Raw genomic sequence first — 16886 nt, forward strand, 5'->3', positions numbered from 1 at the left:
TGTGCATGTACACTAATGAAAAATAAACAAAATTTAAAAAGAAAGTCCAAGAAGATCTCTAGGTAGCAGAGATGAATACGCCCCTGTGAGTAGGGACAGAGTGGTGTGTGAAAAGGTGGGAAGAAAGCTTCCTGGCTCAACAAGCTCTTAAAGACTTATACTTTCATAGTTAAACTATTTCATGATAGTACGTGCATGTGTGTGTGCGCACGCACATGTGCACACACGTGTGTGTGGTTTTGTGTGTGTCTGTCCCATGCATGTGTCTTTGGCAACACTTTTGCATTAGTGTAAAATTACTGGATTACTGTACCTCCGCTTCCTGGTGTGGTGTCTCCAGGGCAACCTCCGCGTGTGTAGATGCTAGGCACCATGCTGTGGCTGAAATGCAGAAGGCAGCGTACCATCAACATTGTACCTTACAGTAAGCTATGAAGTGTCTGTGTGCTTCCTGGGCCCCGGTAGAGAGATCAGAGCAAATTTGCACAAGACGCTCATGACCCTTTCTCTTGTCAGACAGGAATCTTGTTTTGGAGGTAAAATAACTGCTAAGTATTTGTATTTAGATCTAAGCTGGAACCTGAGCCAAATACAAAGAGGAAAGAACCCCCATCTGAGAAAGCCTCACAGAATGCTTCCCAGGACTCTGAAGAAAAGCCTGCTGCCGAGGAGTTGCCAGGTATGAGTCAGGGTAAAGGTTTTGCTCTGCACTTCTTCCTTCTGGCCTGTTGGCAGGAATACAAAGCAGGGAGAGGCAGCAGTTCCTGACACGTGGTATGAGCATAGCTGCCCAAAGCAAAAAGAAGCATGGAGTAGCAGTGCTTAGTCTGAATCACACGTTCACCTGGACCTGGGGAGGCTGCTCTCCTGTGCACCATCTGGAGACTGAGGAGACACTATCCCGGCTGTCTGCTAAAGAGGGAAGTCTGCACTGGCAGCAGACAGCTGCACTGCCCCAGGGTGGGGCATAGTTTCTCATGGGCCTCCACAGCTAGACAAGATGCAAGTATGGGTTTGTGTCTCTTGTCATCACAGATACAGTAATGTCCCTGACAGATCATGCCAAAGAAATGCAGAGTCTCCTTCAAGTGTGAATGTCACAGACTGCTTCATTATGTGTGCAGTCCACGTGCCCCTAGGTAGGGATGCCTGCTCAGAGCACTGCTTCCCTGCGTACAGCTAACAAGCAAGCTTGTTTCACTGCCTAGCAGTTCACTGAAACCACAAGGCCTGAATGTCTCCTTTGCCATGTCTATGGCTCTGCATGGCCTTGCGTCACCGCACCACTGGAGTATCATGAGTCTTTTATTAAGAAGACTCTGACAGGCTCAGAGCCTGTCTTGTCAGAGGTGAAAGCTCATAAGTGGTGGGTCCAGGATTCACTGGTGTGTGGGTTTGACTTTCAAGCCCGCCTCTATCTCATGATTCCCTGGATATCAGAAGTGTCTCATATGCACCGTGGTTCGCCAGCCTGGAGGATGCCAGAGGTCCTGTGTGCAATGAGAACAGCACTTTTGGAGCTTTTCGTTGTGCCACATGTGCTGACTGATCACAGTCCAGACTCTTACTGGGTCTTTGGAGGTGTGCACTGTTGTGTTTTGCAGGTGAGGAAGCCAAGATTCAGAGAGGTTCTATAGGAGCTCAAAGCCCAGCACTGAGGAAGCACAGCAGCCCTCCACGTGGGTGGCTCTCTTTGCACAGCTTCAGCCTATTCCTGGCTGGGAGCTCATGTGGTCTAGCAGGCAGGGGTTCTGCATCTCTCCTGTGCCTGCCCCGGGCTTCCCCATAATCCCAGCTGCACAACTTCTTAGAAGACAAGACAGGGGCATCATAACTAAATTTACTAAAGCTGGACATAGCATCCACATTCAGTCATTCACCCACTCAATAACTCCTATGCAGGCTGGTGAGAACAGGGGAAAAACAGTGCCAGCTGAGGGCTTAGAGGATGTCTCGTGGGAAGATGACCTCACTGCTGACCTCATTGCAGCCTACACTGCATGTTGTGCCAGGCCTTGGGCTGGGTGTTAGGAATGCCCTAGTGAGTGGAAATGGCTCCTCTTTAGACTCATAGGGAAATGAGCAAGGTCTGTCCGTGTACCCATACCCTTCCGTTTTGGTGTGTGTGAGTGTGACAAGAGCAGTGTTCTAGTGCTCTACCTTAGAGTCCACATGGCCCGAAGGTTGTAGAGACAAAGACCATGTGATGTGGAAGCATCTGGGCCCCAGCACTCACTCCCATGCTCACTGAACATCGCTCTGCCTGCTGATATGTGGGAGATACCAGCACTAGTTACTGGGGTTAACTTTTCAAAAGGAGGCCACCAAGCAAGTGCAAAGACAGCCTGCAGAGTGGAAAACCATTTACACTGCACCACACGTGGATGGACACAAGAAAAGACTTTCTCATCCAATATATGCTAATCATGGTTTCCCTTCCCCCAACTCCTCCCAGCTTCTGCTCGCCCACCCAACACTATATCCTTTCTTTCTGTGCGTCTTTAGAAAACAAACAGGCAAGCAAACAAACAAGTAGATTTTTAAAAATAAAGAAAAATCTGGGCAGTGGTGGCACACTCCTGTAATCCCAGCACTCGGGAAGCAGAGACAGGTAGATCTCTGTGAGTTCAAGGCCAGCCTGGTCTACAAAGCAAGTTCCAGGACAGTCAGGCCTGTTACACAGAGAAACTCTTGTCTTGAAAAACCAAAAATAAATTAACATGAGAAACACACAAATGCAAAATCCATAAAAACATGGAATGAATGTCAGTCTCTTAAAGGAACATCTACCCATGACAAATAAACACTTTAAGAGGACCCAGCATCACCAGTGATGAGAGAGCACATGACAGCCACAAGGCACCTCACACCTCCAGAAGGGCAGCATGAGAAAGGCAACCTGGCAAAAAAAAAAAAAAGATATAAAAGCCGGGCAGTGGTGGCACACATCTTTAATCCCAGCACTTGGGAGGCAGAGGCAGGCGGATCTCTGTGAGTCCGAGACCAGCCTGGTCTACAAGAGCTAGTTCCAGGACAGGCTCCAAAACCACAGAGAAACCCTGTCTCGAAAAAAAAAAAAAAAGGCAACCTGGTCTGGGGATGGGGTGGGGAATGGGAAGGCATATCCATACAGCTAACACACTGAGGTAGAGTTGGACCCCAGCATGCTAGACTGGGCATTCCAAAGCCTGAGTGCCCCACGGTATAGCTTACGTCTGAAAAGCACAGAAACAGCCGAGAAGTGTGTGGAAGCTGGTAGGCTGGACACAAGACATCTGCTGCCAGGGACCACCCCAACATATGCACCCGAACTCACATAGAACAGAGCGAAGAGTTATTGGGTCACACTGTGGAGTCTAAGGTCATCTGTTAGGTGTAGCAACTGTGAGTGTGTGGGATGGGAGCACTTGAGGCTGAAGAACTGGTGGGAGGAGCATTGCTGCCTGAGGTGGGGGAAGGGGCTCTACATACTGACCTACGTGATTGGGCCGGAGGTGCCTGCTGGGTGTGCAGGTGGAAATAGCATTGATGTTGGAGCGGGCAGGGAGAGCTTAGGGCTAGAAACTTGGGGGATCCTGGGAATCGGCAGCTTGGAACCATGGCCTGAGCGCACCTCTTAAGAGATGTCAGAGAAAAGCAGGCTAGTCAGGGAAAGGACTGCATCCAACTTTGATGTGCTGTCTGATTTCCTGAGTAGGACCTTCTTCCCATCCTGGCCTTAGTGTTGACGGGAAAAATCTTCCCCAACCACCAGATGCTCTCCTTCCCGTGCTGTGCGTCTGCCTTTCCTCCATGGCAATAGAGAGTGCTTCCTGTGTGTGGACATCTGCTAGGTTTTCTGTGGGCAACTTTTCAAGTCTGGCCCATGTGGATGTGTCCTTTGCTTACTTTGTCTTTGAGTATTTATTTCCTTTTGAAACCTGAGGTGCCACTTAGACAAGCATGTTCTGGCACAGAACAAGGTGGCACAGTTGTAGGCAAGAGCTGGTCTCTTGTCTGTCGTACTCCCTCTGCCATTGGCACTTGCTCATTTAGTTATTAGCAGGTTCACACCTCTACTCCCGATTGACCTGCCACCCCCAGCATTAAGGCCTTTTCTATAGACATTCTGCCTGGCAAGGCTGTGTTCTTCACGTCTCTGTTGTTTGCCCGTCTCGGTTTCTGGGTGTTCAGATATATTTCTCAAGCGAGTCATTGTTCCTGGCCCTGCAAAGCTAACTGTTGCCAGAGAGGATTCCGATTCCTGGGAGGGAGTAAGTAGTGTCCTAAGAAAAGCAGAAGTGGGGAAAGAGGGTCCTGGGGACTTCAGGAAGGGGTAACCCTGAGCAAGTGAGTCAACAGCACCACCACCACAACCCCCCAAAAAAAGAATCTTAGAGACTTCTAGGGTGAGCTGGGCGGTGGTGGCGCACACCTTTAATCCCAGCACTTGGGAGGCAGAGGCAGGCGGATCTCTGTGAGTTCGAGACCAGCCTGGTCTACAAGAGCTAGTTCCAGGATAGGAACCAAAAGCTATGGAGAAACCCTGTCTCGAAAAATCAAAAAAAAAAAAAAAAAAAGGAAACTTCTAGGGTGAAGGAACAGTTAGAGCAAGAAAACACTCAGGAGGTCAGAAATCATGGAGGCCCATGTGGAGTGCAGTCACTAAAGACCTTCGGGGTTAGTGAGGAGCTGTAAGAAATGTGGTTGAGAGGCTGCCTGGAGCCAGACCATGGAAGGCTGGGGTGCAGGTGGGTGGCAGGATCTGACAGGTGGGCACAGCATGCTGTGAGCACTACACTTCAGGCTGAGTCCCGAGGCTCAGGTCAGGAGGGCTTCAGGGGGTGTACAGTGATCTGCCTGTAGAGTACAGAACTTCTCCATCCTGGTGCAGCTAATTCATACGTTATGATGGGGCTTATGTTTCTGATTGGTTTTTTTTTTTTTTTTTTATTCAAAGGGGAAAGGGAAGAAAAATCTGAAATAGGGACCAAAAGTGAAGCCAAGTAGGAGATAGAAGTCACAGGGGTGTGGGGATGGGTGAAAGCACATGGCTCACATGCTCTGTCTGGGGATGCTTTGTGATATGGATGTGTTTTTCCTTGTCTGTAGTTCTGTCACCTGCACTGAGTGTAGGTGACTGTTGGGAAGATGCGTTTCTAACAGTAGCCACGCCTGTCACCCAGGGTGGGCCTGATCTGCCTGCTCTTGATTGCTGCTGTTGTGATTGCTTTTCCCAGTCCTGAACTCTCACCACCTCACAGGGCTAGCTAAGCTCAAGAGGAAATTTATTGGGGCTGGGGAGAAAGGAAAAAGATACAGCATTTCAGTCCCTGGCAAAGCAGTGATGGAGCTCAGGGACACGGAGACACACAGATGTGTCCAGGTCTCCACTGAGCAGTCCTTACCTCCCATCAGCCAGCCCTACTACAGTGTGCAGGCTGTACTCATTGCTCTAGGCACCTGTGCTATTGAGAGGCCATTGTGTGCTTGCCGCATCATGAACAAAAGGCTGTCTAGATTAAAATGTTCATGTTCTAGGATATGTGGCTGTCTTAGAGGAAGACTTCATACTGTGTGGGCGGAGACATGGAGCTGCTGCTGATGTTAGCTAACTGTACAATATGGACCATGCTACAGAACCCTACTCCTTCTGATATCTTCATGTGCCTGTTTCTTCATCCGCCTATTTGGAAGGAATAGCTGGCCTCCTATCTTTGTCCACTTTATTGTTTTGTTTTTTAACAGAAAAGCCTTCTGCCGAAGCACAGCCTGAACTGGGAACCTGGGGCGATGGCAGGGGTGAAGATGAGCTGTCTCCAGAAGAGATACAGATGGTAATGCTAACTGCTTCCTTTCAGCTGCCTGACCTAAGACCTTCAGTGAGTGGGAGGTTGTGCAGATGCTCCTGCCCTGATTTCATACTGGACTTTAAAAATATAAATACATTTTATATATACTTACCCACTTAATATCCTACTTCCCGTTAGGATTTTCATGATTTCACTTCACAGTAGCATAGTAAAGCAGAAGTTAGCTTGGCTGGCCTTGCTAATTGTCTTCACCAGCAATATAATAGGCATCTGGATTTGAGCCTTTTATATTTGTAAAGGTGGTGTTTATACAGTTGAGTGATAACTGAAGGATGGCGGAAGAAACCATCAGGACAGTGACCACCTCCTCCTGGTGGCCTGTCCCCTGTGTTGAGAGCTGTTATTTGTCATCTCAGTGGTTTCAGGGGACAGAGCTTTGGTGAGGGCCTCCCAAATGGCAGCTTCCTGGCTGTGCAGCCATTGACAGCATTTTAGGACTCATCTCCCTGGATCTTCTTCAGGCCTGCAGTATTCACCACCTCCCCCTGCCTTTGGCAAAGAGCAAGAGAGGCCTTGCCAGCAAGCCCCTGCTGGGAAGAGTGAGCTGGGGTCCAGCCTCTGGAGACAGAAGGAGCAAAACAGAAGCCTCCTGTCTTATGAGGATGGGCTCTGCCTTGGCGTAGCCCTCAGCCTTTCAGGAAGCCATTTGTGATGCTGGCTATTTCCCCCAAAGGCCTTTCCTCCTCACTCCTTTCTGACTCCTATCATGTCTCCAGGGTAGCCTCCTGGAGTCCTCTCTGACCCCAGCCAGCCCCATATTCTATTTTTTTCTGTGCCTTCTCTGCTGTGCTAGCACCATGTGAGTAGGATCCTGTCTCACTGTCACAGTGTCCCTAGGCCCAGGCCAGTGGTCAGTAGTGCTGCTAAGTGGCTAAGTGACTGATGGGTTTGTGTGAGTGCTACAAGCCTGTCCACATGTCTGTCTTCCTCAGCATCAGCTTCCCAGCCCAGATGTCTGGCTCAGAGCTTCTTACTCTTCAGATTCCCTGCTTCTCCTTGCCTGAAACAAAGGCTACAACAGAAAGTTTTCTTTCTAGAAAGTAGCACAAACAGGTGAAAACCAATGTGCCAGGAGCCCAGTGAGCCTCAAGGCAAAAGCAAGGACTGTGGACCCCCAGCTGACTGCAGTCCACCCCTGCCTTCATCTGGACCCTCCTTGTCCTCTCACTGCTCTCAGTGACAGCAGTGGCTGCCTCCAGGAGCTGATGATAAAGTGCTAGCCCTAGAAGGACAAATGTGAGAGGACCAGACACTTGGGAGGGTGCTGACGTGAGCAATCAGGACAAGGGCAGACATGGAGCTCGGCATTGGGGAACAGGAGGTGTCAGACACTGGGAAGTGCTGTGGACATGGCAGAAGGTGTGAGCTGTCATAGGATCTGGGGCTTAGTCTAGAGGCATCTTAGGGCTGGAGTATCATGGGCTTAGAGGAGGTCCTCAAGAAACACTGTGTACAGGGACGGGACAGAGCCATGAGTGTTCTTTGGGGATGCTGCGTTAGAAGCAGGCTGAGATGTAGAAACCAACAAATGAGTTTCAACACAATTGGATTTCATTCCCTTCTGACAACTAATAGTGACAGAAGTATCTTAAAAACATATCATTTGAAAGGATAGCATGCTGGTATTATTCAAAAGAAATCTGAGCCAAGCCTGGTGATACAGACCTATAATCCTGGCTGTGCTGTTTAGTGAGACCCTGACTCACATTAAAGTGTGGAAGAGAGCCGAGGACACAGCTTGGTGGCCTTCGCGAGCAGCTGACTCTGTATAGGGGCCTGTGCTGACCTCCTTCTCATTTCTCTCTATGGATCTTCTGCTTTCCTATGATTATGTGGGGATTAAATATATCATTGTGAAGGTAAGGTAACCTACCATAGACTGTTCTGACATGAACCACAAACACAAGACTCTACTCCTTTACGGCCTCCATCCATGTGTGCCGTAACTCACATCTCTATATATTTTATATTCATTAATGGAGACATAGCTGTTTTAATTAACATACATCTATATACATTGTACATTCATCAACGCATGCATTTATTATATTTGCATATATTGCCTATTCATTAAAGTAGACGCATCTATTTGAATTAAAAAAAAATGTCATTTGTTATTGGTTTATACAAAATAATTTTGCTAGTGAAAATAATGAGTTATACTTCCCCAAATGTTGCAAATTTGCTAGAGACAATAATGTGTACTGCTCAGTCCCTTCATTGAGAAAGACACTTTTGTTGAGTGTAAGCAGAGTGTAAATTTGCGCTGGACCTCACTCTTTTATGTCCACCATTCTTCATAAAGGAGATGGCCAGAATACTCACAGGGTTTGCCAGAGGACTCTGCTTTTCTCCTGGAGCAGTGATGAGCCCCAAAGGTCAGTTAACCTTTGCAGGCATATGGGAAGTAGGCCTGAGGAAGCAGACACTAGGTGTCTGCCATCCGATGGCACAGTCCTTCTGCGGTGGAGAACAGGGACACTAGGACCAGGCAGTCAGCTGTGAATCCTCCTCCTCTTACTAATTATCTGCATAACTTGGGAAGCAAATGAGTCTCAATGGACCTCAAGCTGGTTTGAATGGATGCCCTGCCAAACTGTGGGAAGTCAGAATTGAGAGCCACTCAGCACAGCCAGGGAGGCCCTGTGTACAGTTCACATGGCCCACACCTGCCACACAGCTGAAGATGAGTGTCAGGACGTGAGGCTCTCCCAAGACTGTCGGTGCCAGCTTTTATGCCCTCTATTCCAACCAGATCATTCCCCAAAAGGCTGGCATTTCAGCCTGCAGTGTTCCCGGTTTGTGTTGTGTTGGTGCGGGTGTGGGGGACAGAGGATGTCATGAACTCTTTTAACACTACTTAATGCTCAGCGAATGACGTTCTTACTGGGATTAATTGCTGAGTGTCATGTTGTCAAGTCTTACTAGCTCAAATTAAAAAAACACCCCAAAAACAATGGGAAAGAATACTTTATTGTTGGTTTTACATTGAAAGGTACTTTAGCAAATTGTGGTCATAGTTCAGAATCAGCTTTTGGAACTTTCCCTCGGGGTCAAATAATGAGTTAAGCCCTATAATGGCAATTTCATTCATTCTTTTAGCCAAAGAAATGGCTGCTAGGTGTTGCAGAATGCTACAGGATGTTTATGTACAGTCAGTCTCCAGGGGCGAGTCATGGTACTGGTGGGCGGTGCCTCGAGTTAGCAGAGGTTATATGGCCAGCAGAGTGAGACTCGGTTGTTTTCTAGTCAGACATCAAGGAAATGCTCCCTTTTAGAGCCCACTTTACTTTTATGTGCCTCATTCATTCTATTCAAGTAAAGTCACCTTTATTTATTGGTGTGTTCATTGAAGTAACTTTGAAAGTTGTGAATGAGACCTCTTTCTTAAATCTGTATGAAATGTGTCTGTAGCAGGTGCCCGAAGCAGTTCATGGAACCCAGGCAGCCAGCTGGCACAGCTTTCGTACTGTGGCCCAGCATAGTTCCGGCATCTAGAACATAGGTGTTGTTGGGAGCGTCTTGGTCCTAAGCCCTCACTTATCTTCTCTGGATGATTTGAGATGGGAATACTTCATTGGGCCTTATTCTTATTTTTCTACTCAGGGGCCTTGGCAGTAGTTACTTTCTTTGTAAAACTTAGCAAAGAGGGGTAGATTAAAAACAGGCTTTCTATAAGATATTGCAAATGGACTTGTGTCTTTTAAACAAAGTGTAACTGGAAAGTCTAGCTGGGCAGTAACGGAGTGCAATGGCCAGGGGGGCTATTGCTATTGCTTAGCACACTGTGCTTTCGCCATGGCTGCCCTGAGCACTTCCACCTGTGTTGTGTTGCTTACTCTCATCCAGGAGGGAGTATTGCAGGCTCCACTGTGTGATTAGCCATAGACACCTGTTCAGGATCATCTGAATCTCAAGCCCTAGATCCTTAGGGTGATGTTGATAAGCCAGGGGTGGTGGGGTACACCTGTTATCTCAATACTTGTGAGGTGAAGGGAGGAAGATCCTCAGGTACACAGAGTTGTGAGTGGGCATGGAGTACATATGACCCTAAGAGGAAAAGATGCTGCTGCATGTCAGCCATCCTTCACTGTGACAAATACCTGAGATCAGCTGCTAAGGACAGGAAGGTTCCACCCAAGTGCATGGTTTCACAGGGTGCTGGTGTGGTCAGTGGCTCCGTTTGCTCTGGGCCTGTGGTGAAACAGCATCGTAGCATGTCTGGGAAGGGCATGGTGAGTAAGAGGTGCTCATCTGACAGCCGCCTCAAGGACATGCCCCTAATGACTTCTGCCAGCTGGACCGAGCCTCAGCTATATCCTTCGTCTTCCTGAATCAGTCATTGAATAATTCAATGACTGCACCAAAGCCTTAATAATAACCTCTCGGTGGCTGGATGTGCCAGCTGGAAACCAACTCTTCATCCATGAGCCTTTTCAGGAGAGAATTTATATCCAGTCATAGCACATTAAGTGCTAAGTATCCCTTAGACTATGGCCATATTGTATCTCTGGGCATCTAGACACCCTGCTGTGGTGCTGACCACAGAGACCAGGACTTTGGTTCAGCCCCTGTGCCTGGCCAAGTCCTTACTTACGTGAGGAAGCCGTATGACCGCACAGATAGACTGACCCTAGAGTGTACTATCTGTGAATTTTCCAGAGCCTGACAGTGAAACAGCCAAGAGCCACAGTTGCCCTGTTGAATCTGCGGTCAGACAGAAGAAAGGGACCTATAGACATCTCACCACTCACTCTACCTGTCTGGAATCTGTCTCCCAGAGAGTGCTCATGTAGACAGCATAGTGTTCTAATGACCTAAGTCTTTTTGTTCCCATTTTGGTGACAGAGGCCAAAGGAGAGTGATTAGATTACTCACCTGCCCAAAGGCATACAGCTTCACAGGTGAAGGAGCTAGGGTTCCAGCTGTGACTTTACACCTCAGGGTCAGGGAAGGTAAGGCTCACAGCTGTCCACAAAGAAACTGATGGCCATTGAGAAAAGGTTGACTAGCTAGGGCCACCCAACCATGGTTATTTTCCTGAGGCCTCACACCTGGTTTCTATACCCACGGGCTATATGACCAACTGCCCCTGCCACCCATCTCTTGGGGCAGGCTTGCCATTCAGAAAACCGCCCTGAAACCAGTGCCATTGAACATCCACAGCTGGACCCCGTTAGACTTTAGTAAGTGGTGACTTTGCACTTACTAAGGCAGTGGTCCTCAACCTGTGAGTCACAACCTTTTGGGGATTGAATAACTCTTTCACAGGGGTCGCCTAAGACCATTGGAAAACACAGATATTTACATTATGATCCTAACAGTAGCAAAATTACAGTTATGAAGTAGCAATGAAAATAATTTTATGGTTGGGGATCACCACAACATGAGGCACTGTATTAAAGGGTCACAGCATTAGGAAGGTTGAGAAGCACTGGCTTAGGGGAACAGGGTTTGGGGGTTTTGTCTGTTTATTTGTTTTTATTAACTCTTTCTCATCTGACCTGCCCTGTAGTAGAGGCTGCTCTCCACCGGGGCTCCCGCCACTATCCGCACTCTCTTCACCCTTTCCTTAGAGGCTGGCCGTTTCTGAGGTGGGCGCAGGGAAACCAGAACCAAAAGCTGTGCCTTCGCCTGGCCACTGGAGCCCATGGGCTACTTTCAGAAGTCACAGCTGCTAAAGCTTAGAGAGGAGATACAGCCCTGCACCTCGTGCCTGGATGGGAGGAAACCAGAAACAAAACCAGGCAACATTCCAGTAATAAGTCACCTAGACTCATAGGTAGTTGTGTTTAGGAACAGTTTCAAAGTAACTAAGGACAAGATTTAAAAGGGCAGAACTATATTTTATCATTAGGGGGGAAAAAAGAATAAAATGCCTCCCTGGAAAAAAAAAAAAAAAAGCCTACGCATCCCGAAGGGGATTAGTGCAGGTAAATTAGCACCTACAACTGAAGTAATTCCACATTCTCAGAAATACTGCTCTCCTAAGTCACTGCTGAGCAGACAGTCGACAGCTGATACTTTCTGACTCAGAAGTGAAGGTTTCATTCTCTTAGTCTCTTTGAATCCTAATGAGAAGAGCCATTAGCAGCGCTGACTCTGTAGTGCACAAGGCAGCCTGCTCTGCTCAAGCGTCCTGCTGGGAACTGCCCCGCCCATCTGCCCTCCTGAACCATCGCCATCTCTCGGTCCCATTTTCTGATCTGATGGGTCTAGGGTAGAGTGAGGCCTCTGTTCTCAGGCTTGTGCAGGGCTCAGGGTCTACAGAAGAAAGGTGGCTCTGTGCCTTGAGAGAAGCTGGTTCCTGAACAAGTTAAGAAATGTCACAGTGACACTGCACGCAGGGGAACTCCAGAGAAAGTGCTCCCATCTCCTCTGGGGCCAGGCCTTAACATGGTGCCTGTGCTGTTGTCCCCAGCCAGTCAGAAGAGATGGGAGATGTGACTTGCACTTGCACCCTTTAGAAGTGGCAGAGGCTGCCATCACAGGGATGGGAAGTGCCTGGCTCACAGAGAACATGTACTCTTCTGCCAGCCCAGGCAAGGCAGACAGGGAAATGTTTCATTGATGTCATGGGCAGAGACAACAGTTCAATGCTGGCAGACATCTAGCCTGAGGAGTTTTTTCAGAGCCTTCTGGTCGGGTACATCCAGGATATGGACTTTACAGAAAACATTTTAGGACAGGTCAGTATGGAGTAGACTTGGGGCTAATTCTGAGAATATTCTGCAAACCTCTAGCCAGGAGTGCAGCCCTAGTGCTATTGATCACACAAGCTCTCTATCACACAAGGCTCTCAAGGTTTACAAGACCGTCACTGTCACAGGCCAAGAAGCCTGCCAGCCTCTGCCTCACAGTCTTCCTCATACCAAGTTTTCTGTCTAAAAATGTTGCCCTGGAGATAGATGGCAGCAGTTGGCTCCTATAGAAAAGGTGTCTGGGAGCTGCTGAGCCAGCTTCCTCTGTCCAGCAGCTAGAATCAGCTGTTCCTAAGTCCAGACTTGGGAGGAACTCTGCCAACCACTGCAACACGCTTGGTCTTTGTGCAGGCTAGCATTTTTTTTCCTAGAGTGTGGTATTTTTCAGAGAATCTTCTGGAAATGCCCTGTGCTAGCCAATAGGATTGGGCTATGATCCTTAGAAGGTGGGTGGAAGGTCAAAGGTTTCATTCCATATAGCCCCTTTCTTGAGCTCCATTTGATGTCATTCTGAGTATATGTGTTTCTTTGCAGTTTGAACAAGAAAATCAGCGACTCATTGGTGAAATGAACAGCTTATTTGATGAAGTGAGGTTTGTATGTAGCTAATGACTTGATGACAGCTTTTCCAGACACCGGGGGCTTTTTCTATTCGCTTTGGCATCCAAGCACCCATATGTAACTGGGCAGGGCTGGCTGGACCTGTGGGAGACTGGCTACAACAGCAGGCTTATGGGTGCTGCAATATGCAGAAAGAGTAGTTGCTAAAAACAGATCACCCCAAAGTGGGACCACACCCACAGCACAGGGCAGCTTGGGTGGAGTGGCTGTGAAATATAGTAGGGACCTTGCGGCAGGTGCTTGCTCCAGTAGTGTCTGCTTCCAGGGGACCAGGCTCACACGTCTGGAGGCTCCAGGGAACTCATCCAGGCCTTTGTCCCACAGGAGTGTTGCAGTGTTCTGAAAGCACCTGCTGGATCTTTGTACAGCCCCATCCCGTTCACAGTGCAGCCCCTCCCAGCCTGGGGACTTACTTGGGTCAGGGCTACTCCCCTTGGACAGCCCCATGGGTATTTTGTCCCAAAGGTGTCCAAGGCCTCCCGCTTCTTAGCCTAGCTCCCCCATCCCTACCCACCTTGTTGTTGATAATTGGTCCTTCCTGTCTCCTGTGTGCCATCCCCATTTGTGGACCTTTCTCCCCCACTGACTGACAGCCAGCTGTGCTGGGGCAGTTAGTTTCAGCTGAGCCAGTGTCCACTTTCGGCCCGCACAGCCCAGCCCACCCAGGGTGCTCCAAGCTACAGGAAGCTGGAAAAGTGCTCACCCAGTGTTTCAAGTTGGGCAAGCGCTTAGTTGCTAAGCCAGGTGGGATGATCACAGACTGAACTGGAGCATTTTCTTATCACAGGGAGCTGACGTAAGAGGGAAATGTCCCTTTTTGCAGATGGGCTTTCCAAGTGACAGCGCCTTTTGATTTTCCACCATGCATCACGCAGTAACTAAGCTATGCCGAGGACTTACTGCTCCTGCCCAGTTCCTGTCCCCATCTGGAGTGGCTGCCCGTCTTCTTTTGTTCTCACCTTGATGGTCCCTTCAGGAATGTGGACCATTCCTCTTAGACTACCAGGAGTTAATAACTAACATGTCACCTTTTTTATTCTTTTTTGAAGGCAAATTGAAGGGAAAGTTGTTGAAATTTCCAGACTCCAAGAGATATTCACTGAAAAAGTTTTGCAACAGGTAAAAAGATCCAGAGGCCCAGCAGTTTTGAGTTTTGGCTCAGAACTAACTGAGAGCTCAGACAGAAGCATGAGTGGTGCAGATTAGGCAGCACCATGTTTTGTCAGGCAGCCAAACCATTCAGGAGTACCAGGTAAAGTTTCCTATCACCTCACAGCAACTGTGGTAAGGCTGAGGGCTCTGTATGGGGACCCTGATTAGAGCAGAGTAGCCCCTGTAAGCTAGAGTATCTGGTGGGTAGGAGGGTGCAGTCAGGGCTGGGAGTCAGGAGCCCCTCCACACCATTGTTCCTCATCTGTAGAAAGGGAAGAAACTGAGGGCTGCTACCCCACAAGTGCATAATGGAGAGCAGCTTTTGGTCCACAGTGCTCCAGAAATTAGATAATCTCTTAGCCAGCCCATGCTGCCTTGGGAACAGTCTGATGGGGGTAGGGCTGCTCCAGGCGACCTTAGGACTTTAGTGCCCATGGACTGTAGAAGACTTTGGGGAAAACGCCTCTCTCTGTCTCTGGGCTGTTGGCTCGCTCACAATGCAATGCCTGAACCTCACAACAGAGTTGAGTCAACATGCATGTGCATGAAGTAGAAGCTAAGGACTCTTCACAGGTTTCTTACAGATCTATCTACCCAAGCCATGTGTGTGGAGGTCATGAAGCCTGGAGACAGGCTTTGTGCAGACACCTCGGCTTGATGGCGTCAGCTGCATCACACAGGAAGCCATCAAAGCAAGCTCCTCCTGGCCTAGCATCTTGCTGTGAGGAGAGCTCACCTTGGATCAAACACCCAGGGTGTTGCAGGGTGATCAGGCTTCAGTCTGGACACTCTACCCTGTGTGCTGTGGCCATTTCCTAAGCCCTATTCCCTGTCTGAAGTAGAGCTGGTGAACCCTGCCTCACTCTCAGAACCAACAAATAGGACCACTGACCTACCTGGCCCACGCCAGGCCTTCTGATGGGACTCTAACCAAGCCAGGAAGTGCCCTGCTTTGGTAACAGCACACATGCCACTGGAATACGTACTCTACCTGGTACTCCAGTGACACGGCCGCATGTACTCAGCTGACTACCAAGAGAGGCCAGCTGCCACAGCAGTCACTGCACCAGAGGCTGGGCAAACAGCCCCACTGAGAGACAAGAGAGCTGCCCCAGGGGAGGTGATATGCTTTAGGTGGTTGCTGCCCCTCTAGAATCCAGCCAAGGGCCTCTTGGACCTCCATGTTAGGGGCTGTTTATGGCAAACCTCTCAGCTCCTGATCTGATATTCTCCACTACCCATGTGTCCTGGTCCATGTGCACTCCAGTAATGTCACTGCTAGGAACTGGGTGGTTGAAGCGTGCTTTCCATTCTGCAGCATTTCATCAGGCAGGGCTCCCTAAAAACCCACATTAGGGCACACCTACCTCAGCAGGGAGATCAAAGGCAATGTGGTAGGGTCTCCTATAGCATGGTCTCATGAGCCAGGACCAGCAGCCCCACTTCCATGTTCTTTCAGCATCTGTCCATGGCATTTGTCACCAACAATTCATATATTTAATTCTTACCCCGTTAGCAGTGTGTTAAAATATGTTGTTTGGGTAGCTAGTGTGTTTCAAAGTCTGGACCATTTTGAAGCTGACTTCTAGACCTTATGAAGAATAAATGGAATGCTTGGTGGGAGTGGCCAGTCCAGAATCAGCAGATCATGTTTGTCCTTGTCACTTGACAGGTGACACTTGAGAGTTGATAGGTAGCAGACAGTGCAGGCTCTACGGCCCGACAAAAGCCTTATTCTAGTCCTGCCACTCACACTGTGTGGCCTCCTATAAGCTCGTAAACATTTCTGAGCCATGAGTTTCTCTTCTTCTTTGGGTTGGGTGGTACCTACCTACCTGTCAGGTGAGCATTCCCAGGCTGTATATGCACAGCCTCTAGAACTGGAAACATGGCAGCAACTACTTGCAGGAGGATAACTTCTTGGTGGGGAGGAGATGACTGGGTTTATCTGACACTTTCCATAGGAAACCGAGATCGACAACATTCACCAGTTAGTTGTGGGGGCAACGGAAAACATCAAGGAAGGCAATGAAGACATCCGAGAGGTGGGTACCTGGGGCTCTCGGGTCTGATTTGGCACATCACTGTGTCCCAGCAGCCGAGTCTCACTGGTGAGGATGTCCAAGAGCATTGTGTAGAGCTCAGGGCCCATCCTGCAGCTGTAGCCATGGTGTATGGTCAGGGCCAGCCTAAGAGCATGTATTCAGAAGACCTGCTGGCTTACTTTCAGCTCATTCTCAAGAGAAAGTAGTTCCTGGCCCTGTAAGAACAGTATAGGTGGGAGAACATCCAAGTTGGGCCAAGACAAATCCGAAGACAAGGCTAAGCCCACTGACGGCAAGAGCCCAGAAACTGTCTGGAGGGCATCTGGCCCTCTGAAACTCAGACCTCCTAGTGTCCCATTACAAGACAAGAGCATCACAGGGAAACCTGAGTAGTCCGTGGGGAATTGAGTCCTGGGAGGTTAGGCTCTGCCCACCCGAAGAGGATGAAGGGCAAGAGCTCAGTGTAAAGGTACTTGCTGCCAACCAGGGCAACCTAATTTTGATTCCTGAAATCC

At 48.9% G+C, this 16886-nt stretch overlaps 1 protein-coding gene across 4 annotated transcripts in view; it reads left to right on the top strand.

Annotated features, from left to right (window-relative positions):
* Nucleotides 1–16886, top strand: part of Stx18 (syntaxin 18) — a 107512-nt gene that overhangs the window by 88917 nt on the left and 1709 nt on the right. For 3 of the 4 annotated variants that reach the window (XM_057773199.1, XM_057773197.1, XM_057773198.1), the window contains 5 exons: nucleotides 567–679; nucleotides 5728–5816; nucleotides 13088–13146; nucleotides 14224–14293; nucleotides 16291–16371. In XM_057773199.1, coding sequence (XP_057629182.1) covers nucleotides 567–679; nucleotides 5728–5816; nucleotides 13088–13146; nucleotides 14224–14293; nucleotides 16291–16371 — 412 coding nt within the window. Of the gene's footprint in view, nucleotides 1–516; nucleotides 680–5727; nucleotides 5817–13087; nucleotides 13147–14223; nucleotides 14294–16290; nucleotides 16372–16886 lie in introns of all 4 variants that reach the window. The other variant, XM_057773200.1, reaches the window with a different exon arrangement.

This window comes from Chionomys nivalis, chromosome 6 (genome assembly GCF_950005125.1).
Source record: "Chionomys nivalis chromosome 6, mChiNiv1.1, whole genome shotgun sequence".
Lineage (NCBI taxonomy): Eukaryota > Metazoa > Chordata > Mammalia > Rodentia > Cricetidae > Chionomys > Chionomys nivalis.